This window comes from Sardina pilchardus, chromosome 19 (assembly GCF_963854185.1).
Source record: "Sardina pilchardus chromosome 19, fSarPil1.1, whole genome shotgun sequence".
NCBI classification, from domain to species: Eukaryota; Metazoa; Chordata; class Actinopteri; order Clupeiformes; family Clupeidae; genus Sardina; species Sardina pilchardus.
The window spans coordinates 30,270,324-30,297,319 of record NC_085012.1 but is presented as its reverse complement, the minus strand read 5'-3'; the positions used below and the strand labels follow the sequence as shown (position 1 = coordinate 30,297,319).

Sequence of the window (26,996 nt, the reverse complement as noted above, 5' to 3'; positions counted from 1 at the left end):
TGTATGTGTGTAAAAGAAATAGCTAGATGTAATCTGCAGAATGCTCTATAACCGCTAACCCCTCCCCCCCCACCACCACCACCATCATAGTGGGGGGAGGGGCGCCTTTTTTTCAGGTAAGAGCAATGGGCCCTTAAAATGTCTGTGCATGTCCCTGGTGTGTGTGTGTGTGTGTGTGTGTGTGTGTGTGTGTGTGTGTGTGTGTGTGTGTGTGTGTGTGTGTGTGTCTGTGTGTGTGTGTGTGTGTGTGTGTGTGTGTGTGTGTGTGTGTGTGTGTGTGTGTGTGTGTGTGTGTGTGTGTCTGTGTCTGTGTCTGTGTCTGTGTCTGAGACCATGTCCACACGGAGATGCATTTTGGGTTAAACGCAGCTGTTTTGCATTGTTTTGGCCGTTCATCCAAACGAATACTGCAAACGCATAGCCCTAAAACTAATCGATCTGAAACCGGGTCCCAGAGTGCATAAGTTCGAAAACGCAGCCCTCTAGCATTCGTTTGGACGGGGGAAGACGCATACCTGCGTTTCGATGATGTCATCGCCACACTCCTCGACCCCTAGCCCATACCTGTCAACATTTAGGAAGATAAAGGGCAGTAGTTCTACTCAAACTAGGCTTACTTGTGCACGTAGGCTAAAGAAGATTTATCAAATCTAACAAGTAGGAAAGTTTAAGCGGATGGCGTGAAAGTAGACGTTCGAAAGGCCACCGAAAGTTAAGGTTGCTTTTGATATAGTACAAAGATGCAAAACTGGTGGTCTAATTAGCGATTTTGTTGTCTGAATGATTCTCTTATCGATGCATTTAACAGCAAACCGCATTTAACATCTGATTTTACAAGGCGGAATTATTTAGGCGCAAAATAGACGTGCGCTTTCACGGGCAGTTTTAGTACATCCAGGGGAATACATAATTAGGCGCATTTAACGCTTCTCCCATCTTTTTACACAAACCTCCTTCTATCATCTGACACTCCCATAAATCCATATGCATGAGACGGAAGAGCGCAATTTGCCATTCTCAGCTCCTGCGACAGGCAGTCTGCGCCTTCACCTCATTGCGGCTTGTTAGTACATACCTGGCCATCTTTTTATACGCACGTTGCGAAACAAATACGCCTGAGGTGGGCGCAAAAGCGTTAGCACATCTGCCCCTCACAGTATGTGTTTACTTCCCCTACCCGCTCCATTGAAATATACAGTTTGTAATGTGTTTCGTGAAGAGTTCCACCACGACAAGTGGTGTGGAGATGTCTGCGTCATAGGGCTATAGAGCAGCATTTTTCAAGGTGTCGCGGGATGGATTCAAATAGTAGGTTTAGCCTAGGCTATGCAAGCCACTTCAAAAGAGAACTATTTGCGTGAGAAAGTTAATCTGTGAAAATACAACGCAGATCCACAGACCCAGCTAGATTTATGCTTATGTAATAATTAGTTGACCAAATTCAGTACACAAATTCATAATTAGCGGGTGCCACCTGTTTCATTTCTTTAAAATGTTATAAACGTATTTTTTTCTCTTCACACACGATTGGTTCGCGTATGCCTCAGCCGGCTTTCTGTATTTTTGTGTGTGTGTGTGTGTGAACATAGAGAGTCAGTCATAGGCTCTCATTGTCAATTGTTCATAAGCCTGGTTGTCTGGTATGAAAAGCTGTTGCGGAGTCTGCAGGTCCGAGCCTTGAGGCTATTAGGGTTGGGCACCGAAACACGGTTCTAGTATGGCACTGGTGCTGATGCAAACAGTAGTAACCACACCTAATAACAATGTGGATTTCGGTGCCGTTTTTTTTATTATTATTATTAAACGATCACTGCACGTCATGCGTCTTCTGTAACGTCTAGCTCTGATAGCACCACATCCACATACAGTTAGCTAACATAAACACTAGATGCTTTAAGCAGAGGGTTGCACGTAAGTTAGTGGACAGTGTTTGAGAGCTTACGTGAGCCCATGCCAGGTAGCTTTAAAGCAATATCACAAGCCATTGTCAAAATCTAGCTGTAATTATGCAAAAAGCTATGAAACAACAGTATGGTGGAGCTAGGTGTGTTTGAACCGTGTGAGTGTAATTAGTGTCTACACTGACCTGCTGGGTTATTGGATGTAAAAGGATTTTGTGCGCGTTAAAATTTTTATTATTGGGGAAATCATATCTTCAGTGTTGGTGAACATGTAAGAAGCTAAACATAACAGAAGATGCAGTTACAACACAGCTAATGCCGGAAACAAATGAGGTACCTGAACAGCCTTCAGTGCAGCTTATTCATGCTAGACCAATTCATTGTAAAAACAAAGTACCGGTTCAGGCACCGTTTTAAAAGTATCGATTTAGCACCGGTGTCGGATAAAACCCAAACAATACCCAACCCTAGAGGCTATGTTCCCGCTTGCCAGATGGAAGCAGTTGAAGCTGACTGTTTTATAAACAGTATAACCAGCTAACCAGACAAAGTAGAACTGTGATTAATGATGCAGCGAATACACAAAGCATGTGTGAAGTAGATTTACCCTGATTATAGTTGTGAAGATAAAGTTACATTTCTGAATTTCCTCATGAGAATTTGATCAACTTTAACTATCTAATGTATACCGTATCTTGTTATGTAGTCAGCGAGTAGCCTGTGTGAGTTTTTAGACCTGGATACTGACAGAGATGAAGAGAATGACATAGTGACTGTATGCTTGCATTCAATTTCTGCTCTTTTCATTTACCTCTCTCCTTCGGTTCTTCTCACACATCACCACTCTTGTTCAGCTGGAGCAGAGGATAAAATAGGCTGGGCATTTGGGTTGGGTTTAGAGAGGCTTGCTATGGTCCTCTACAGCATCCCAGACATTCGTATCTTTTGGAGCGAGGACGAGCGTTTTCTGAAGCAGTTCTGCCTGCCCAGCATCGACCATCCTGTCATGTTTCAGGTAATGGGACCCTGTGTGTATTCTCTAAAAAGCTCATCCCAGCAAAACTGATATCAATCATGATATCAATAAGTTTAATAAATGGAAAACATTGGTAGATATATAAATGTACAATTAAATGTAAAAAATGTAAATGTTAAAAGACTTTCTTTTATGATCGCTTGTTTATGGAAGGTTTTGCCTACTCTTTGTTCTTAGATTTATCTGTTTACCTTGAAACTGATTAATTCTTCCTGTCAGTTTTAATTTGGAAGAACACATATACCCAATGAAAACCGCCAAAAATCCAGGTCCTTAGTAATACATTGCAGAAACTGCTTATCTAATACAATCTAACCAATAGTTATTAATATTATATCAAGATAAAAAAATATATATATTTGAAGAGACTTACCTAGCGCTTTCTCATCAAATCACTTGACATCATTTAAGAAAAGTTTGACTTCTTTAAAGATGTCTTATCCTGAAAGAAAAAGCAAATTTCCAAGATGCTATTAGACTTTTTAATTGTTCTTTTGTTTTCCCCTTTCGCTCAGGCTCTCAGTAAATACCCTGCCCTGTGGAATGACATTTCATTCTGGCTTCCTGCTGAAAGTTATGAAGACAATGACTTCTATGACCTTGTGAGGAGTATCGGGGGTGACTTGGTTGAGAATGTGGCCCTGGTAGACAAGTTTACCCATCCGAAGTAAGATTGTCAATATATTTTTTTTTTTTTACTTAATCACACACCCTACACCTGTTACCTACAATGTATAAAGTCATTCAGTGCTATTGTCCATATGACATTTAAAAATAATGTTGGAACAGGAAGGGGCCATCCACAAACTGTTCCCTCAAAGTTTGGAGCATGGAATTGTCCAAAATCTCTTGGTTAATGCTGAAGCATTCAAAGTTCCTTTCATTGGAACCAAGTGACCAAGCCCAGCTTAGGGATGTTCCAACCTGTTCCAACATGACTGTGCACCAGTGGACAAACCAAGGTCCATATAGACATGGATGACAGAGTTTGGTGTGGATGAACTTGATTGGCCTGCACAGAGTGCTGACCTCAACCAGATAAAACACCTTTGGGATGATTTGGACCGGAGACTGAGAGCCAGTCTCCTCGTCCAACATCAGTGAGTCACCTCACCAATGCGTGGATGAATGGTCAAAAATTCCCATAAACACACTCCTAAACCTTGTGCCTGCAGATATGAACCTTTACTGCCGATGTGCCTGGCCGATAACGTGACCTGTTAATTATGCGCATGCGATGCAAATGTTTAGGTTACTATGAACAACAACGACATACTTCAACATGTGCTGCTATGTGGCAGTATTTAAAAATTCCGCAAACTGAGAACATAATGGCCATATTGCAGTGCTTATAAAGTACAAGTGATGCAAGGAGGGGTGAAAAGACACTCTCTTTTTACCAATTTCATTACATCTGCACATCCTGCACTCTACGAGTTTCTGAAAAGTAAAATGGCACAAGCTAAAACATTGGCAATGCATTTAAGCTTTTGTTTACAATGGCAATCGGTTTCTGAAGTGTGTTATGTTAGGAAGCTAGCTAGCATGAGTGACATGAAGTCCAAAACTAAGGCTATCTGTAAAGTTACTAGCCTTCCTATATGATATAGGCTACTTGCTGTAGATACAGGACATTGAAAACTTTACTTTGATTCAACCCTGTATCATTTTAGAGACATTCACTAATGGAGGTGGAAAGTCATAACCTGACTCTCGCCAGATGTTTGTAGTTCCACCAGAGGCGCTTCGCTGAGCTCCACACAAAGGTTTGGGATCGAGGGCAATGCAAAATCCTTAAAGGGAGTTATTAACCAATCAGGATCTCCGGGCGGGATTTCATAGATGTGACGTAGCGCCGAAGCGACTGTCTGATTCAAACAACAATAGCGGCACGCAGCGAGGAGTCGTGTGCTGACATTGATTCTGCTATTTCAACTGTATTGTCGAATCTAAACGGTTTTGAAGGCATTTATTGGTGGCAAGGATGTTTTCGCTCTTTTTCTGACCGGGTTTGGCAAGAGCTTGAAGTAGCTTAGCACGTCATTCAAGATAACGGACAAGTGGTTTATCCAATCACATACAGTACAAGGATTTTTTTACAAAACCCCGCCTTCTGAAATATACATTTCCTATTGAGAAGTCCCAGATCCTTGTGTGGATCTCAGCGAAATACAAGGATCTGGCGAGAGTCAGGTTAGGTAAGTCAAGGATCAGCAAGACTAGTTGTTAGTAGCGCTATTAGAGGAGATGTTCTCTGAAGAGCTGGGTTTTCAGAGGTTTTTAGAAAATGGAGAGGGATGTCCCTACTCTAGTAGGAACTGGTAGTGCGTTCCACCAACAAGGATCAACAGATTAAAAAGTTTGGATTTGCCTGAGCATGCTAGTGGAAGAGCTAGTTGATGCTCGGCTGAGGAGCGCAATAGTCGTGTGGTAGTATACAGTATGTATGCTGAATGAGGGCATTCAAATAGTTGGGAGCAGAGGCAGAGAGTACCTTGTACTGTAGGCAAGCGTTAGAGTCTTGAATTTGATGCGGGCGGCCAATGGTAGCTAGTGTAGCTGGTTGAGTAATGGGTTGACTGTCAGGAGGGCATTACAGTAGTCAGATCGTGAGATGACTACCGTAATTTCCTGACTGTTAGCCGTGGCTTATACATTGATTTTGCTACATTTCTTCAGCTATGAGGTTAATACAGGGGGGGCAGTTGATATGGTGTTAAAATGGTTTTGTTTCTTTTAACTTGCATAAAAGACTGTCCTGTGGCTTATACACAATGCGGCTTATATGCGGGAAATTACTGTAATGCCTGTACCAGGAGTTGGGTGGCATCTTGAGTCAAGTAGGACCTGATTTTCCATATGTTGTAGAGTGCGTAACAGCATGACCTGACTACTGAGGCCACATGATCGGAGAAGGTTAGTTGGTTGTCGAGAACGACTCCTACATTTCTTGCAGTCCCTGTAGGTGCAACAGACAAGGAGTCAATTTTGATGTTGAAGTCATGATGTATGGTAGGTTTGGCAAGGAAGTGGTTAGAGATGCACCGATATGGAATTTTAGGGCCGCTAACGATAACCGATATTTATCGGTTCGTTGTGGCCGATACCAATACGATAAACGATAATATTACTCTTGGAGAAAATAAATAAATAAATAATAGGGGACACCATTTAATGGGCATCATTTCATTGCAGTATTTGTACCTACCACCAATGACGGACATAACTCACAATAGTCCTCACTGTAGGCTACAGCAGTCAACAACAGCAGTAGCATAGGCCTATGTGTGGCTCCTCTAAGTGAACGTGACGTCATTGAGGTGCGAGTGAGTGGCCAGGGACAGTGCATGAATCGTTCTCATATTATGGAGTAAACACTCAACGCAGATAAATGGCTAGAAGCTGTGAAAAAGCTAGCGACCAAATCAGAGGTTTGTGGGAAACGTATAGTTTTAATAACAGTTAATTAAATAAAGCTGCAACTCCTCGGGCTGTATCTTGTTGTGCTGCCTCCAGTCGAGCTGAACTGCAAAAAATACAGTGCTGTGAAGAGTCCAGTTCAAAAGTAGCCTTCTGTTGCGCACAACCTGCAGTGAACGAACTAAATGCAAATATAGTACTATAATACTTAGAACTACTTATCTAGCCTGGGTGCAGCCGAACTTTAGCCCTGCCTCCATGATTTTTCGGCTGAGAGGTTCGGTCTGGCATTTCTCCGTTGGGCTGGCACTATGCGCTGTACAGATCATACCGGGCCAATCAAATCGTCAGGGCGGGCTTTACACGATGATGGAGAGATGAACAACAGTGACGTCCACGGCTTCACGCTTAGGTTGATTTTGATTGCAACAGAAACGCTATGCTATGAAGGCATATTTTTCCATGGAGTTTGGCCTTTCATTTAGGTTAGCTACATGAAAACGGAGGTTTTATCACGGATTCATGCAACTATTTCTGAACACCAACGTGGATATGTGGGAAAACTTCGGTTTCACTTTCACCAAGGTACAACAGCATGTTTGTAGGCCTATGCTGTTGTTCCCGTTTGTTTGAAATGTCTGTTTGCTTGTTGGGTTAACAACACCCTTCCCCAGCTGTTCATTGCATGTTTGTAGGCCTACAGTTTGAAGGAATTATTTTTTTAAACGAAGGAGGGGAAATGTTTTCCAAATAGCCTACCCTGCTACATATTTTGTTGTCTTATATTTCGCTATCAGGTGTTGTACAAGATAGATACTGACAGCGCAATTACTTTAAAAAAAAAAGACCAGAAAATATAGCCTACGTTATTGGCTATTTCGTTGCTCTGTTTGGTTAGGTCTATCCAATGAGTGCAGAGCTATCCCCCCCGCCCTGTTGAAACACGCCCCATAATCACGGCTGAATGGAGAAATGTCAGACTCACATTCTGACAAGCCATATTGACCATAGACCACATAGACCGCATAGACCACAAAATACTGACCAACTTTTACTGCTGTACAATAGAGAGTATTCTGACTGGTGGCATAACAACATGGTATGGTAACAGCACTGCCCAGGATCGAAAAGCGCTACAAAGAGTTGTCAGATCAGCACAGCGTATTACAAGGACTGAGTTACCATCCATCCAGGACATCTACAGTCAGCACTGCAGAAGCGTATAGCATATAATTTCTGACCCCAGTCATCCCAACCACCATCTTTTCACCCTCCTGTCTTCAGGGGATCTCGTCGGGAGAGTTTGAGCTTGCTCAGTCGGGGCTAGCTTCGGCCTCGGGGTGTTGGACGTTGGGGTTCCCTGATTGAAGTGTTGGTTGCTGCACCTTCGAAATGGCTACCCCTTGGCTTGCTTTGTTTGCTAGTGTAGCACAGGCTGGTTTGGTTTGTTTTGTTTACTACTAGGCTAGTTGTCCATGTTGGTTGCAAAACGAAATGGCTTGCTTTGTTTGCTAGCACTTGATAGTTTTGCTACTACTAGCCTACTACTACAACAAGGTACTTTCTTGGCTAGCAGACATCGGAAACGTGTGAAATGCGTGTGCTTTGTTTATGTGCTGCTCACGAGACTAGCCACCCTAGCGCCCCTGGTGCTATCCCAGGGAGTGTTTGCGCAGGCGCACAAAGTTTAAGCAGTGGCGGGGTCAGTTGACGTCGCAGCTTTGTGTTTCGCAGTTTGTCGTCGGCTGATCTAAGCCAACGTCGGGAGTTGGGAGTTGGCTCGAGTCTGGGCGGTGTGTCTAGGCCTTAAGGACCCGTACCATAGTCAGGGGGGCAATTCTGAAAAAGTGATTGTGACTTGTACATGCAATTTCAGGCCAATGTTTTGGTTTCCTGCTCAACATGACATGCCAACGATAAATGTTGAATATCTCCACAACCACAAGGACCATATAGATAAAATGGTATCGAATGAAAGCTAACACTCGTGGGATGTCTGCTGAAGTGTCAGAATGAACATATATTATATAGTATAAGAGACAACAGGCCTAGAGCATGAAAAAAAACAATCTCCGGCTAAAGAGAACCAGTTTTCAAAGTGAATATCAGATTGGAAACATAACATAGTATTCCAAAACCTCTATCAATCAGTACCCCTATCTATTGGAAAGAGTCAAGCCAATTTTAAAGCTTGTAGGGAGAGTCAGTGCAATGCTGCACATGTTCTAATACTTTAATTTTAAGGCGAAAATGTAGAACTGTAGATGGTGGTCTATGTTGCTATTTCACTTCATTAATGTACCAGGTCATGACAAATGATGTGCAATGGACATATCACTATAGCTATCAATTCTACCCAAATATAACTGCTCTCCCAGTTCTTTAGGATTAGAGGTTAGTAACTAGTTAGTAGTAATAACTTTGTAATAGTCGACTCGTATGGCAAAGGTATGTTTTCCCCCATCCAAGCAATGGTGCTCGGGTATAGGCAGCCAACAGAAGGCACATGAAGGATGGCATGCTTGTCCCCCAGCTTTTAATCACAGAGCCTGTACAGGTCAGGTGCTTGGAGCTGATGATATGTCGATGTGAGGAAAGTGGAAGTCAGTGCAGTACCAGGCAGTGTCGATGTCCCTGACCAGGACTGAGCACAAGGACATGGTCCCTGGGTACCTTCTGTTGGCTGCCTACCTGAGCACCACTCCAGGATGCTATGCATCCTGATAAAGTTCCCTTAACCTTTGGAACTAAAATAGCCCCACATCATCACACACCCTTTACCATACCTAGAGATTGGCATGGTGTTTTGTTCATAGCCTTTTTGCTGGTTTGATTTGCATTGAGCTCAATGAGCATCAAACAGGCTAATAGGCTAACTGAACAAAACACCATGCCAATCTCTAGGTATGGTGAAGGGTGTGTGATGATGTGGGGAAATTTTAGTTCTAAAGACCAAGGGAACTTTGCCAGGATGCATAGTATCCTGGATCCATGAAATAAGTGGCCTTTAAAAATGAAAATCTGTCTGCCTCTATGGGAGTTAAGCACATAGGGTTAACATAGGGGTGCCAATACTTATGACCCCAGTATTTTAAGGAAGAACATTTATTTACTTGTGTGCCCTCCATAATTATTGGCACCCCTGGTTAAGATGTGTTCTTTAGCTTCTAATATTTTTTTTTTTTTTTCCAAATAATATAGGACCACAATGGAAAAAAAGCGTAAAATCCAACCTTTAATACAAGTGCATTTATTTAGAAGGAGAAAAATCCCACATTAAGACATAATTATTTTACATCAAATCATGTGTGCCACAATTATTGGCACCCCTGATGTTAATGCTTTGTACAACCCCCTTTTGCTAATAAAACAGCACCTAATCTTCTCTTATAATGTTTCACAAGATTAGAGAAAACAGAAAGAGGGATCTTCGACCATTCCTCTTTGCACAAAATCTCCAAATCATCCAACGACCTGGGTTCTCCCCTCTGCACTCTCCTCTTCAGCTCACCCCACAGGTTTTCAATGGGGTTGAGGTCTGGGAACTGAGATGGCCATGGTAGGAGCTTGATACGGTGTCTGGTGAACCATTTCTCTGTAGACTTGGCCATATGTTTAGGGTCATTATCTTGCTGAAAGACCCAGTGATGACCCATCTTCAGCTTTCGGGCAGAGGCCACCAGATTTTGATTTAAAATGTCCTGGTATTTCAAAGCATTCATGATGCCATGCACCCTAACAAGGTTCCTAGGCCCTTTGGAAGAGAAACAGGCCCACAGCATCACCGATCCTCCCCCATACTTCACAGTGGGCATGAGGTGCTGTTCTGCATACTCATCTTTTTGTTACGCCAGACCCACTTAGAGTGTTTGATGCCAAAAAGCTCTAACTTTGTCTCATCTTACCAAAGCACAAAGTCCCAGTTGAAGGCCCAGTACTGCTCCAGACATCTGTGCTTATGATTTTGAGTGAGAAAGGTTTTTTTCCCCGCATGCCTCCCAAACAACTTGTTGTCATGTAGATAGCGCCTGATGGTTGTTTTGGAGACTTTGTGACCCCAAGATGCAACCATTTGATGCGATTCTGTAACAGTGAGTTTTGGAGATTTTTTAATTTCTCTTACCATCCTCCTCACTGTGCGTGGTGGCAAAATAAACTTGCGTCCTCTTCCAGGCTTGTTTACCACTGTTCCAGTTGTTTTAAACTTCTTAACGATTCCTCTGACCATAGATATGGGCAGGTGTGCGAGTGGCTATTTTCTTATAGCCACTGCCTTACTTGTGAAGGTCGACACACATCTTCCTTACTTGAACAGTGTGTTCCTTTGTCTTTCCCATGTTGAAGAGAAATGGCCTCTGTGTCACGTCATATTTATAGCCCAGGGAAACAGGATGTTAAGAATTACTAATTAAATGTTCCTACATACTCTGATTGACTTTGTAAACTACTGTGGAAATGACAGAAATGACAGAAATACTTTAATTACATTTATTTCCCAGGAATTGTTAGGGGTGCCAATAATTGTGGAACAGGTGATTTTATGAAGAATAATTATTTCTCAGTCAGGGATTTTTTTCCCACCTTAAAATTCTCTTGAGTTGAAGGTTACATTTTTCTACAATTTTCAGTGTGAGAGTATGCTTCTACAATAAAAAAATTATTTATCTTTTTATGCTTTTAACGCATCTTAACCAGGGGTGCCAATAATTGTGGAGGGCGCTGTATGTGAATGAACATATTATTCATTCACAAAAAAAAACATTGGTGTCCTTAAAGGAACCGTATGTAACGAAATGTATTTCAATTAATCATAAAATGGCCCTGATATGTCTCTAGACATTAAGAAATCATGCTCATTTCAAATACTGATATCACTGACAACAGTAGTCTGGCCAGGATATTGTCATTTAAAAAGTGAAGTTGCAGCCCTCAACTGATGTTGATGTTTACATATTGTGTGTTTTGGTCTGATGCGCCACCCTCCACCTATCTACTGATCACAAAGTCAGTAGTGTTTCAGCATCCGGGTTGCCAACTTCAACTCAGGGGGGAGGGGGAGGGGATACACCCCTCTACAGTATTTTGAAAGTGATTGCAGTACCAGTTTTGGCCAGAATACTACATACGGTTCCTTTAACGGTTGGATATATCCTCATTTCCTCTATTACTTGAGGCATTAAATAATTTCCAAAAGATGATTTTATATCCCTCTTTTTAGTCACCTTTAGCATAGGGTGCCAACACGTTCAGCCATGACTTTATGCCACTCATTTCAATTAAGTAATCATGGCAAGAATTATGTTCACAAGAAAAAATGGCTGACCACACATTACAATATCTCAGAATGCCTCTGTCCATAGTATTCTTAACACATTATCATATAAATCTTGACTGAAATTGAATCTTAAATGCAATAAGTAGTTAAACTATATTTAAGGGTATACTATAGCTGTCATGTTATTGTGTTATTTACATTGACACCACACACCATCAAGCAGATGACTATCCACAACAGACTTGGCCTGTGGGCTGATGTTAAGATCTTAGATCAATGCTTCTGACAAATGTAACTGTAATCCGAAGATACAGTATATCATGATGGCCAGTACTGCCATGGTGAATATAAATATTATGTTTCACAATTACCATCATTCTGCAGTAATCCTATTCATTTCATAGAAATTTAAACCTATTTTAAATCCTGAAATCCTTACTCCTGAAGTTCATATCCTGTCCATAAGAGGGGTAATATACTTTCTCGATGTAAGCATAATGTGTCTGTATCTCCCCAAGAGACAATGCAGATGGACAATAGGAGGCTCAATCACACCATAGGGATACTCAACTTTGTGACACTTTCAAGTGACTAGGTCAAAGTCAAATTGAGAAAGCAATCAACTTTGCATTAGGCCAAGCAAAAGTTAACTTCAAAATGTTCTTTATATTTTGAGAATGGGCTTCCCCTTAATGGTATTTTTGACCATATTCTGAAAATCATCAACACAATATTTTTGCCCATCACCTGTTAAACAGTGAGAAGCCACAATTAACAGCTAAGAGAACAAATACGTATTAGAACAACAAAGAAGCATTTACCTAGCCTAGAAATCTAGACGCCCCTAGCGGCAGCAAATGTAACCAGCCAACCAGCGCCCCAATCACAGCGTGTATAGAGTCGGTGGGTGGGCTTAACATAATGGTGACTGACATGCGACCAGAAGTTGCGACGGTAACGCATCCTGTTATTTGAAAACAAGAAGATGATTCGTTTAGCGTTATCCTATTGCGGGGAGGGAATTTGAAAGACAACTGTTTATCCCACCCCTCGGATTGAGCCCTGTCTACAGTGAGTGTCCAGACCCTACATCTTGATGTGAGTCTGGCTCGTCAGGCTAGCATTTACCCATAATCCATAGAAATAGCTCACACATTGAGTACATTGTATTTTTTCGTGTGTAGGCCTGTAATTCTTACTTGTCATGATGACTTACCTGAAATGAGTGGAAAGAAAATAATTCACTCAAGTTGATATTAGGTGAATAAAATTAGTATAGTTTACTTGACTCCTTTAAGTTATCCCAACACAAAATGCAATACATACAGTAATAACTCAGTTGAATGACTTATTTACACTTAAATTAAATGAGTTGCCAAACTCAAATGTCAAGGCATCCGGTTTACTCAAATAGTTTCAGATAAGTTACCTTCCCAGGCTTTGCAGTACTCAAATAATTTGAGTTAAGTTAATTTCCCGGGTTTTACAGGGTGAAAACATACCTTTGCCATACGACTATAACAAAGTTATTATTGCTAACTAGTTACTAACCCCTAACCCTAAAGAAGCGAGAGAGTAGTTATATTTGGATTGAATTAATAACTATAGTAATATGTCCATTAAATATCATTTGTGTCACAACCTGGTATATTAATGAAGTTAAATAGCACTATACACAACCATCTACAGTTCTGCATTTTCACCTTAACATTAAAGTATTATTATAACTTGTGCAGCATTGCATGTGTCTCCCTACATTGTCTTGACAACCACCCTGATATCTTACCTATTTGTGTCTTCTAACAAAAAAATAGGGTGACACTGACAGCTTGGACCAAAACATGTCTGCAAATGTCTTAATGGAAGCCCTTTTCAGAATTGCCCGCCTGACACAACAGTGGCCCTTGTGGTGTGATACTGTTGTGGTATTTATTGATCATTATTTTTTAATGATCATGCTTGCACACAATTTGGATTATATAGCACATTTGCCCAAAATTACAGTAGGTAACATGGAAGAAAATGGAAGCACTTTAGGAAAAAAATCTGCTTTTTCCATTCTTAACTCATTGGCTGCCAGCGATTTTCAGTGCAGAGCGCTCCATACTGCCAGACGTTTTACAGCATTTTGACTGTTTTTCCAAGATCCACCGAACGGTGAGCTTTATGACTATGTAAACACCGAAGGTACCAAATGAAAGAGTAGACTCTCTTCTTTCACCAGGAAAAAAACGGCTTGTTTCTATCGTTTTCCGTTCTTTAGTAATCGTCAGTAGAACATGAGTTAGTTTTGCTAAAAACACCTGTTTTTGACCAAAACATGGAGAAAACGGTCTTTTTGTGAAAATCAACTTTTTAACGTTAGCGTTTCAGTAGTATGTCAACCACGATTGCACTGTTATCTCGTCAGTCTCGTCAAGGTTGCTAGGGACTCTGATGGTCGCTAAAGACTCTGAACAGGATGCTAGACTTAGCAAGCTAGCACTAGCAAGGTTGTTGTTAGTCTATATCGCAATATCCAATGTAAATGGATCATACCGTTCACGTGTTTTCCATCCTTGATGTAAGAAGTAAGCATATTTATTCCCTGCATCGCGTGCAAACTAGATCCACTGTGGTCGATCTTTAGTGTGTTTGCTAGTTGTCTCTGCATGACTTGTGCACTCTAGGCAGATACTAATGATCCAAATGGCACTGTTGCCATCTAGAGGTTCGGATCGCTAGTGCAGTCTGTTTACAAGCCTGAAACTCTGCCAGATCGTTCCCAAGCCCACCCAGGAGCCCTCCCCATTGAAAACGGCAATTGACGTCTTGGCAGTCAACGTATGTGTCTAAATTGACGTTTAAAGACGTCAATGGCAGTTAATGAGTTAAGAATATAGTGTTAAAATGGACAAAAAAATCTAAGCTGACAACCTGGCTAGAACTCATTTTGAGGGGTTCGATATTAATACTGGATAGGTTGTATGCTTGTACCAAAAAGTGTCCGACAAAGTTTTAACATCAGTCACGTACCCGTATATCGGAAAGCGATACATACACCCCCAAAAAAAATTGTTATTTAAGAAATGTCATAGTGCTCCTACATTTTTTTCTGTGCTCCTAATTTTTTTCATTTAGAAGCACCTGTGCTCCAAGTGAAAAAGCTAAGCGTATAGCCCTGGAAGAGGGGGGCAGTGTGTTGTATGTATGTGGCTTAATAAGATGTTGGTAAGGGGCAGTCTGTGTGTGTGTGTCTGTGTCTATGTGTATGTGTCTGTGTGTCTGTGTGTGTGTAGCCACCGCAGTGCTACCACAGTAGGGGTCTGTGTGTGTGTGTGTGTGTGTGTGTGTGTGTGTGTAGCCACCGCAGTGCTGCCACAGTGTGTGTGTGTGTGTTTGTGTGTTTGTGTGTGTGTGTGTGTGTGTGTGTGTGTGTGTGTGGAGCCACCGCAGTGTTGCCACAGTAGGGGTCTGTGTGTGTGTGTGTGTGTGTGTGTGTCTGTGTGTGTCTGTGTGTGTATGTATGCGTATGTATGTAGCCACCGCAGTGCTGCCACAGTAGGGGTCAGTGTGTGTGTGTGTGTGTGTGTGTGTGTGAGAGAGAGAGAGAGAGAGAGAGAGAGAGTGTGTGTGTGTGTGTGTGTGTGTGTGTGTAGCCACCGCAGTGCTGCCACAGTAGGGGTCAGTGTGTGTGTGTGTGTGTGTGTGTGTGTGTGTGTGTGTGTGTGAGAGAGTGTGTGTGTGTGTGTGTGTGTGTGTATGTAGCCACCACAGTTCTGCCACAGTAGGGGTCAGTGTGTGTGTGTGTGTCTGTGTGTCTGTGTTTATGTGTGTGTGTGTGTGTGTGTGTGTGTGTGTGTGTGTGTATGTATGTATTATTTATTTTTTACCATTATTTATTTTATTCATTATTTATTACCTTCTTCCTCCTCACTCACACACACACACACACACACCTAACTGCCCTCCTACCCCTCCTTAACCTACAGTAACTCCCCACATACTCAGCACACTGGTCACCCTTATCTGCCCCTTATTATTACAGTAGGCGTTACTTAGTGATGTTTCCCTCACGCGTTGCCTGATTCACGCTCTGCGTGAAATGTATTACAACTGTATTACAACTTACCGCCCCGTGGTGTCAGTACAGTCCGCTGTAGCATTGCTGCGGTGTGATTGATACTGTAGCCCAGAGTTCTACTCATTCAATAGGCGGCCCGGAAGCAACCTCTAAGTGGCCCAGCCCATAGTTTTGACTGAAATGTAAGCTAGAGAAAAAATATTTCGCGAGTTTTCGGAAATGCCAACAGAAATCCCTAGTAGCCTAGTCACCTACAGACTGCAACACTACAACTCTTTTGTTGTTTTGTTTTTTTGGGTGTTTGTAAATTCAGTCTGGCACTCTGAAAATGTTCGCAAGGCTCTGCACGAAAAAGACGAGCATGAACTAACAAACTATTTCAAAATTGCCATTAACACAAACAGCAGATTGAAATAACAGTTTATGTTTCATTCGAGAGTTTGACAACGGTGAGGATGATTAGCACTATGCAAACAAGTTTTATTGAGTTAGACTGCGTCTCTATAATAGTTCCGTAATCTGACGTATTTCCTCATGAATGTAGGCCTAATTCTGTCATTTCTCTTTGGATAGCTATCTATCTATCTATCTATCTATCTATCTAATGTTCGGTTTCATTTGCGCAGACGTGCACACATTCAATCAGCGCTCACATTACTAAATTAATCCAATTGCAGGCCTCTTTATTTGACCACACACAATTAAGAAGTATTTCCTAATTTGGAAAACGTTTCCTTTCCTTTCAGCTAGTTTGAGTCAACCATTCACTCGTGCCGAAATTGAGGAGCTCTAGCCTGACGCGCGAGAGTTCGGATGTGAAGCGGATCAACACAGCTTGTAAGCTAGTGCCATGTAGGATAAACGTAACGTTATCTGTTATCTTCAGAGATGGAGAGAAAAAGCAAATAATGAATAGTAGTGACGCCAATTTATGTAAAAGGAAATCATGACGGCAACAAAGATCGAGTACAGTTTGCGAGTTTATCCGGTTCCCACTGTCAACTCAAATTGGTGAGGGTTCTGTTACATCTGCAATCAAGTGATTTGAAACATAGAAAATATTATAACGATTAGTCTAGTCTAGTCTTTGACTTTTGAGTCGTTTTCCAAGCATCTATGCCGTGCCGACTGAGGCATTCCATTCAGATGGCTACCACAAAGCGATTAATAGGGCACTGAAATGGGCAGCACAGGGTGAGAGCCATCAAGTGTTGGAAGCTAACTGTACCATCCCCCCTCTGTGAGCTGACCTCTGTGCCTTAGAACACGAATTAAAAAATCCCCCACCCCCCCAAGAGCAGTTTCACACATCATTAGCAATAGCAATCTTTTGTATAGGCTATGTTGAGTGTGCGTGTGCAACAGTGAGCCTACTCCTTTTCGGCTTTTGACGATTTTGTCCCCACCACTTTTGAAATGTTTATCAATTCATCAAAAAAGTTGGTGCCCACCAGTGATGCGCGGGTACGTGTCTGAACGGCCCGCCCCGCCCCGCCGTTTACAGCTAACCCGACCGCAACTTGGACCGCAAAAAATCATTATTGAAATACTGTACCCGACACGCTTATTGTAAAAATGTGTCTAACTTAGTCGTAGCGTCATTGAGCTACGCAAAACTGGTATCTCACATGCATGTAAAACAATATAGGCCTAATTATATATAGCCTGATTGCTCAGAGTTTGGGAAACATGCATTTAGTCTACCTTTTTTTGTTCCGTGTCAGCATTTATCCAAAAATTAGGCTATTTGACTCAACATTAAGCATTATTAGCCTAAGGATTTTCCTATATAAATTCTGTTTCAGCCGTTCCTCATATGAATGCGTTGAGGCTCCCAAGCATGAAATGCAGGCATAGAATATTACAGTATTACTATTAAGAAACTCTTTATTAACGTCTTCATCAATGGACCAAAACAAAAAATCAAAACCAAAACCCATAGAGCCCGATTGAGTGCGTCATTGCTCCGTGATTATAAATTGCTGCGAGATGAAACCTTTATTGCACGAAAGAGCAGATGTGGGGCTTTCAAACGAGCCACTTTATAAGTTGCGCAAGGACGCACATTGCATGCTCATACCAATTGTAGGCTATATGCCTTGATGACATTAAATTAAGAAGTATTTCCTGATTGGGGAAACTTTTAGTTTATTTTTCTTTCAGTCCATGGTTCCACCATTCGATCTTGCTGCAAATTATCAGACTTGAGAAGCACGCATCGCATCGGCAACTTCGCTGCTCAGTAGCCGAATTTTCTGTCAAGGAGGCCAGCAGTTCGAGAAAAAAGTTGCAGATCATAGACAAAGAAAGCATATGCTCTGAGAACAGAACACAACTGCATGTCAAGTGTAGCCGAGGGTCTGTATATGCAGAAACAACAAGTGCATTTCTACATGTTCGTGACAAAATGTGGGGAATAGAATCGCGTTTCAGTGGGAATGCTGCAAATTAGAAGACAAAACAAAGACAAAACATGTGTGGCTTTCAACTTGTATTGATTGAAAATAGGCCTAATGTTACGATTTTCAAACCTGTCAATATTCGATACACTGTAATGCAGTGCATATTATAATAAAACATAAAAAGGATTAATATAATTATACCTAGCACTTATCTAACCACACTCAAGTTTATGTTATTCTCCCCGGCACTAATAAAACAAACTGACGCCCTTGAGCATGAGAGCGCATTAACCATATAGTTTTTCCTGTATTTTATTTGACAAATTTGACAACAGCTATTTCAAATCTTAGCCTTTCTTTCTCTTTATCGCCATGGCGGTACGCATTTAGATTAAAGAATAACGTTTGCGAATCCTTTTGTTTTGTTGCCAGAATGCTTTTAAATGACAGTTTGACTCGGGTAGGCCTACATTCACATATCATACAAACCACAAACTGGGATGGTTCTAGGGGTAACGAGCACTGCCTCAAAACGTGAAGAGCTTTGTGGTTGCCACGCTGAAGCGACACTAGCATTTCCTGGATTTTGTTAACTAGCAGCCTGTCCTCTGCCAAATACAAATGTAGCCTATTTTAAGACCGTTTTACGAACAAACAAAAAAAACGTCCGCCAATGAATGTAGCCTAAATGTCCTGCACTGAGGCAGAGCAGAGTCGAGAAAAAGAAGATTAGCCTATATGCAAACATGTTATGTGCAAATCAAACAACTGAGATGCATCCCCTTTAATCATTATAGGTCAAAAATGACAAGTAGAACACACAAACAACCATAGGATTCATGAGGTCATATCCTTTTGAAATAAATGAAGTCACCGTTAATGCTACGGGGAAAACATGTGTTTCTTAGCGTCTTGAAACTTTCTTCTGTGAACTGAAAGTCCCATCAAACTTCATTCAAAGGCAGTCCATAATTCAAATGAAATTGTTTTCTAATGAAAAAGTCCTAACTTTTATAATAGGCCCAAATAATAGAATATTTAAATATTGTTTCCCGCCTGATCAAAATCGTTCAGGAATTATTTATGCAAAAGTGAAACGTTCGTAATTCATTCTCCCTCCTTCGCTTTCGGTTCGGAATGAAACAGCATAAGAGAGCATACACCATATAGCAGGCCTATTCAACTAGCGGCCCGCGGGCCAGATGTGGCCCGCTTCAAATTTCCTGTGGCCCGCGTGTCTCGTCATGAGAATGAACTCGCTTTGACGGGTGTGCATAGATCTTCATATGATTGGCGAGTAGCGCACTGTCGGCCCGCCCCTATTGGCCAGACTAACTCTTCCAGTTATATTCACTCAGAGAACACAGCACATCACTACACAAACTGACATTTCCAAATGTGTAACTAGTTTTAAATGTTATCATTAAATGTTGATTAAATTACGATTTCTTACCGCCAAAGATTCTAAACCTCGAGCGTGCGCAAATCAAAAATGTTACAACCATACCCGGTCTCCCTCGGGAAAGTTAGTGAAGGAGCTGTGGTTTGTAGAGAATTGCCTCTTGACTTTATATTCCTTCTTTACAGCGATGGATTCGTTGCACAATAAACATGAAAGTCTCGTACTTGTTGCAGAGGGTAAAATGAACGATTCTCGTTGTCAATTAGACGTTTCTTTAGACAGAGCCATCTTCACTCCACTCATGGGAATGTTATTGTTTGTGATTTGCGCAGGCTCGAAGTTTAGAATCTTTGGCGGTAAGAAATCGTGAAATAGATAAACAGAGGCAGAGCTGGCATTACTTTTTCTTTAAATTCAATGCTAAGTATATTTGAGAGATTGGCGCTGAAGGCTACTGTGTGTGTTTGAAACACTTATGAGCCTAATTATCTTGAAGTAGGCTAGTTAAATCAACACTGCAATTTTTCCCACTGATGCATGATATGGCATGCTATCAGACATCAGGTATGAAATACTATGGTTAGCCTGGGTGTTTTCAAATACTTGTATAGTTTGTGTGGCAGCCTATCACCTGTCTGAGAAGATTTTTTTTATGGATATGGATAATAGGCTATGTTCTTAGTTTCTATGCCAGTGTATAAAATTCAATTGAATTGAACTGAATTTTACTCTGATTTTATCAAATATTGTTGGATACAATTATTTTGCGGCGTCTTATTTTATGCGGCCCCTGAAAACCCAGTGATTTTTCCATTCGACCCTCTTGGTACTGAAGTTGAATAGCCCTGCCATATAGTTTCTCCTGTAGGCCTATTTTATTTGACAAATTTGACAACAGCCAGCTTACATTTCAAATAAACATATAGCCTAATGTATACATAGGCAAGAGGTTTGTGGTGCGTCGGAAAATGGGACATTTTATTTTTAATTGTTTCCCGCATTTAGAAACAAGATAACATTCGTGAACCATTTTGTTTTGTTGCCAGCATAAAAACAAGCGTACCATCGGCCTATCCGCACATTTGAAATAAATATGAATTGACCCAAAAACGAGAACGCAAGTTGCGCTTCGGACATAGGCTTATGCTTTTAGTGGAAACTGGCCTTGTGAAACCATTAGTGACAGCAAAACAAACCTAAAAGAAACAGCCAGATGCCTCTTCATAAAATAGGCTAACAGAAGACACCTTCATGAACAATATCAAGTTTTATCGTGAGACTAGGCTATTAAAAGCAGAAAAGATGTTCAGCTTGCTTCGGGATTTAATTTACTTTTGGATTGTTTGGCTAGTGGTAAATGCCGACATTCCTAACCCTGCTCACAAGTGCCACCTGGTGGTTGTATGGGTCATTGCAGCTTCACTTGGGAAAAATAAATAAAATACATGTGATTCACGCGTGAGGTCTCATAAGAATCTCACGTGAAAGCGGCCAATTTAAAGCTACGCCCACTGTACCTGAGGCTAGGGAAGTATTGATCACTTGATAGCTGCTGTGATGGTCAGGCTGATGGACTGAAGCAGGCTCGTAGGTGTAATATTCACATAGAATATCATAGGATTTAGGTTTGAATCTCATTAAGTCATGCTTTCTATGTTGGCCAATCAGTACACTTCATTTGTGTAAGAAGCGCATTGCGCATGCTCAGTGTATGTGAATCTAGTTAACTGAATGAGCAGACACGTTAACCAAGTTACTTCGGTTATATTAATAAACTTCAAGTTGTAACACGTCAGTGTGTTCTTATACTTTGAATACGAAATTAGACCGTAGGTATACAGTAGGGTCCAACGTGCATGTGGTAGCTTGTTGAAGTATGTGATTGTCATTCATAGTAACCTAAACATTTGCTTTGCATGTGCATAATTAACAGGTCACGTAATCGGCCAGGCATATCGGCAGTAAAAGTTCATATCTGCAGATGGCAATAATTAAGTTGTGAAGCCTTTATCTGCAGATACCGATAATGGGCTTATATTATCATGCATCCCCATAGGAAAGACTTTTCAATAAATAGAAATCAGAGTTGTATATTGGCATCGGAATTGGCCAAAATAGTGGATATTGGCTAAAATTCAATATTGTGCATCACTGTTCGGTTAATCAACGCCTTGCAGAGGTGAGCTTAACAGTTGCAAACAGTTACTCAGTGTTACTCAGAAATTCACATCTCTCCAGCTGGCTGTTTTAAAAATCTGCACTTGGTGGGATTGTTACGTTACTTAGGCCTAATAGCCTTGTTGTCTTGAAAAATGATTGCCCTTTCACCAGTTATTTCAGTTAGTATTATATTTCCCATTTCCATGTGTTGCTGATGGTTAAACTTGACATTTGAAAGTTTTGTAACTAAATGGTGCTCAGGGAATGCCAAGCTTTACCTAGGCTAAATATATTAAACTGGCCAGTAATAGGTGTTTCATTTGCTTTTTCTTGATGAGAATATCAATGTTCTTGACTGTTAGCACAAAAGCATACTATACAAATATACATGCATGGCTTCCAGACAGAGATAGTGCACCCAATGCTAAGACCCGTCCCTTTGTTGGGATACTGTATTAATTGCAGATCAACAGATCTTGGTCTAGCATAGTAGAGCCACAGTGGAGAAATACCAGACCAAACCTCCTGACCTCAAATGTTTTGGGCGGGGCTAAAGTTCGGTTGGCACCCAGGCTAGAAAGACACCTCCATCTGAAATAAACTGATTGTGCAAGTGAAATTCTTTGAAAGCAATCAGTAATGCACATCTGTCAGCAGGTAATAATTGAACATTGATTGTAAGCATATTTAAATAAACTAGAGAATGTAACTCCAAGGAAATTACGAGTGCATGAAAATGCAAAAATGTACAGATCTATCATGTAGATATGGTTACTAAGGTGTTTCTAGGGTAGACATGGTGGTTTCATAGTTTATGAAAGTTGATAGTGCGAAGATAGACAGTTTATAATTGAATATGGATAGCTTAAAAGCTGTTGATAAAAAGATAATTTAATGAATGTTGACAGACTGAGTTTAATTGATGTTGATAGGTAAATCATTTAAAATGGATGGCGATATGTATAGTTTAATGGATGTTTAATGTTTCGCTAATGTTTGCTAGCAGTTATGCTAATAATGTTAATATGCTAAAACTTAGCTCATGTTTGCTAGCAGTTTTGCTAACAATGCTAACCATGTTAACAATACTGACTATGCTAATAATGCTAACCAAGGTGATTAGCTAACTTGGCTAATGTTTTTTGGCAGTTATGCAAAAAATGCTAACTATGCTAACCAGGTTGATTAGCTAACTAAATTAATGATTTCTTACAGTTATGCTAAAAATGCTAACTATGCTAACATGGCTAACTATGCTAACAATGCTAATCAGGTTGATTAGCTAACTTAGCTAATGATTTCTAGCAGTTATGTTAAAAATGCTAACTATCCTAACAATGCTAACTATGCTAACTAGCTAACTTGCTAGTGAGGACTTTTATTTTGAAACATTTGTTGCTAGGGTATCCATGGTGGCCACTATCAGGAATAAAGAAGTTACTGCAGTATAATCATGTTGGTTGTTATGGAAACTTAATTAAACGCTTAATTTTAATGGTTGCTATGTTGGTTGCTAGGTACATGGAGGTTTCATATAGTTGACTGGAGGCATAGTTGATGATAAATGACAGTTGGAATGGTTGAACAGTTAAATAGTTGAGTAGTTTCAATGGGTAAATTATTTAAAGGAGTCATAGAATTCAAAACCACATTCACCTTGTTACTGTTGAATTTAGGCTGCGAGCAGTGTCCAAAGGACAACACCAAAGACTTTACCGCGTCCCCCGCCTGCTTTCGTATGCAAATTGGGAAATAGAAACAGCCGTGTTGAAATGCTCCAATCTGAACAGAGCTCAGATAACACGTAATAGGCGCCCATCCCCCTTTAGATACACCCCTCGGCCCCTTTCATTTGCATACCTTCGATTAATAATTCTTGTTAAACTGCTCTTACGATGCTAGTATCTAGATATGTGGTCTATGGCAGAGACGTTGTAATGCTAGCGTTATTACAGCTAACTTTGGAGAGTTACTATACTAAGAAATGTACTGATAAAACTTACCAATCTAACACATTCATTCTGTTGGGGAATCTGCTGCACTTCATCTTCATCAGAACCTTCTTCTGACTCGGTTTATACATGTACGGCTGTATTCCTTATTTAAATCCATTGTTGATAGCTTTATCAAAGACTTTGGCTTTATTTACCAGCAGTAAACGTAGTTTCACTTTGCTCTAGCTTCAGACCGGTGGATTGAGCCAATCAACTTTCAGGACATATCGGCCAATAGACCAATCAGCGCGCATCTCATTTGAATATTCATTAACTTGCTGAGTGGGCGGGAAAAACAAACTGTTTCATTGCAAGGCTTATTTATGACCTTGTATTAGGCGATCTAGCAGTGCTCCTGGGGCGTTTTCAGCCCCACAAATTTACATATGACATTATTTAGGCTCAAAGATCAATTTGTAATGGTCAAAAAATGCGTTCTATGACTCCTTTAATAGTGTATTATTGCAGTGGGGACTTTTATTTTGAAACAGTTGTGGACAGAGGAAACAGTTTAACAGGATATGTAGTCTTCACAGAGAGATTGTATTCTTAAAGCCTGAGAGAGAGAGAGGTGCTGCAGGTGGCCCTGGCCACCTGGCATAAGATTCTAATTGCCCTATTATGATGTCATAATCGCAATGTTAAGTCTATGGGGAATTTTTAATAGTTTTTATTTAATAGTTCAAAAAGTATAAAAGTTACAAAGTTGAAAAGTCATACCAACCTGGTCCATTAGTAGACCTATGTTACAAAGTTTGAATGAAGTTTCTAAGTTTAACGGTTGAAGAGAAATTGCGTACGGAAAAAGTGGTAAGCTGAATAATAAGAAGAAGCCTAGGAAGAACAGTACCGTGCATTTTCATGCACTGTAATAATAAGAAAAGGGATAACAGTAGAGTGCATTTTCATGCACTCTAATAAATAAAAAGTAGTATAAGGGAGTAGGTTATTGTGAATATGAAGAGACATTCACAGATGGCCCTAAGCCTATATCTACTGTAGCCATATTCAAGTAAATTAAATATGTTGACAAGGCATGGGGGAGAGATGTTTTTTCTTCACAAAAGAAATCTTGAATAGTAATGGATTGAAAATATGTAATATGATAGAGACAAAATACAAGAAAATGGACAACATACCCACATCAGTCCCTATCAACACAAGTGTTTTTCATAAATCAGGATTTAGCTCTAATATAGATCGCCAAACGTTATATTGAGCTCCTGTAAAATATTCAGTTTGCATTTTCAGGAACACATTGGATCGAATTTAGATAGATATCTGGCATTAAAGATGGGTAGGCTATAAAAAATATAGACTACGTTCATCTTGCGTGTTTGGCTATGTGTCAGTTTTTGGCCGCTTACTTGAAGGTGAGCTACTTTTTTCCGGCTTGAGATGGTAATCTTCAAAAAAATTTTTAAGATTCGCAGGTCTGCATTTGCAACCATGATTTCATGTCCGTGAGGTAGGCTGTGAGGATGAAGTAGGTGGTAGTGTTGTCATGATATCAAAGTTATTTAATTGTTTTGATACCGATACCAAGTCCAGAATTCCTTTTTTAAAAATGTATGATGCCATCGTCAAAGCGAATATTTTGGGATCATAGAAGAGAAGTGTCTTGCAATGTTCATCTCTATGATTTTGGTTAGCGCTACATGAATGACAGACATGACATGAGGATAATATTAGTTAGCGAGAAAGAGTTCACTCCAGATATAAAGGTTTGCCAATAGGTTGCGTAGCCTATTTCTGAAATGTCGTTAAACCAAACAGTGGGCATAAATGAACTAAATTCCGTAGCTTAGGTAGGATAGCAATGCAAACTTCAGAGATGCAAGTCAGAAAATCAACTTAATATTAGCCTACTATTATTTGTTGATGTGCGGCCGACCACAGTATTACTTCAATTAGCAGCCATGTCTCGCTGCACTTCTCACATGACTGTACTGGTTGAAAGCTGCATGTGTGTTTTTGTGTGCAGGAAAAAAGACACATACTGTAGGAGCTACGAGAAGCACTTGAAGCATGCTTTGCGCACACTGACATAAGATGCAAAACGACACTGCCATTCTTAAAAGTATAATTTACGGGGATACAGTATGCATTGTTTGCTTGAACACTGTTTGTTGCTATATATATATATATATACAGTATATATATATATAGCAACAAACAGTGTATATATATATACAGTACATATATAAATGTGTGTGTGTGTGTGGGGGGGGGGGGGGGGGGGGGGCAGTCAGTCTTTTCTCATCATATTGATGTTGTTTTTTCATTTCCAGTTTTAGCTCCATAGATTTATATTGTCTTCAAATACAATGATTTGTGTTCTTTGAGAGCATTATGTTTGTAGTTTGTAGGAAATACCACAATCCAAGACACAGAAAAAATGATTTTTAACCTGGTATCCACTGATATCTCATTCATCAGAACCAAAAGGACAAGTCATTGCTACCGCATCAGCTACCGTCATATGGAGAGGACTTTATCACAGGAGGAGGTGCGCGTTGTCCACCAGGCAATTGAACAGGCTGTCGAACAACAACTGGGGGGTGAAGGGAGGTACTGACTCTCTCTCCATCCAATGAGGGCAACAACTTATTGCAATGTTTTTGAAATATTTATTTCATTTTATTTCATAAGGTTTATTGTACATGTGCTTAACTCCCTGCTGACTCTCTGTCAAGCCCTGAAACTGTTACAGTTTTCTTAAAGGATATGTGATGTAAGCAGAGCTTCATCAAGAAAAGCCTTTTGCCATTAGAGAAGGAAAATTGTGCTCAGGGTGCCTGTGAGCTAGGAAAACTAGTTTTGCTGTGTAGCTGAACTCACATTCAACAGGCTGAAATAAAGTACATCATTTACTATTGTGTCTGTTTTTATATGAATGAATGTTCAGTTTGATAGTCTTCATATTTAACATTCTGTGAAGTAGTCATTTCCAGGATCAGACAGACATTCTATTTGTAAAGCAGGTAGAATTCAACTGGTGGTAACTTTTGGGCAAACATGACCGCTAAACCAAACTAGAAATGCAATTCCAAGGAATTACCAGTGCATGAAAATGCAGAAATAGATAGATAATGTAGATATGGTTACTAAGGTGTAGCTAGGGTAAACATGGTGGTTGCATAGTTTACAGAGAGTTGATAGTGTGAAGGTAGACGTTTTAAAGATGAGACGTTCCAGTTCTAACTTAACTAATGATTTCTATTCATGTTAAAATGTTGATTAGCTAACTTAGCTAATGATTTCTAGCAGTTACGCTAAAATGCTTATTATGCTAGCAATGCTAACTTTACTAACAATGCTAACCAGGTTGATTAGCTAACTT

At 40.4% G+C, this 26,996-nt stretch overlaps 1 protein-coding gene across 1 annotated transcript in view; it reads left to right on the top strand.

Moving 5' to 3' along the window:
- The window catches only part of fars2 (phenylalanyl-tRNA synthetase 2, mitochondrial), a 54,430-nt gene extending 27,748 nt beyond the window's left edge, over positions 1 to 26,682 (top strand). Inside the window, exons 5-7 of the mRNA XM_062521446.1 lie at positions 2,756 to 2,916; positions 3,453 to 3,604; positions 26,093 to 26,682. Of these exons, the coding sequence (XP_062377430.1) occupies positions 2,756 to 2,916; positions 3,453 to 3,604; positions 26,093 to 26,231 (452 nt within the window). The 3' untranslated portion in view covers positions 26,232 to 26,682. The remainder of the gene's footprint in view (positions 1 to 2,755; positions 2,917 to 3,452; positions 3,605 to 26,092) is intronic.
- Positions 26,683 to 26,996: the final 314 nt, after the last annotated feature.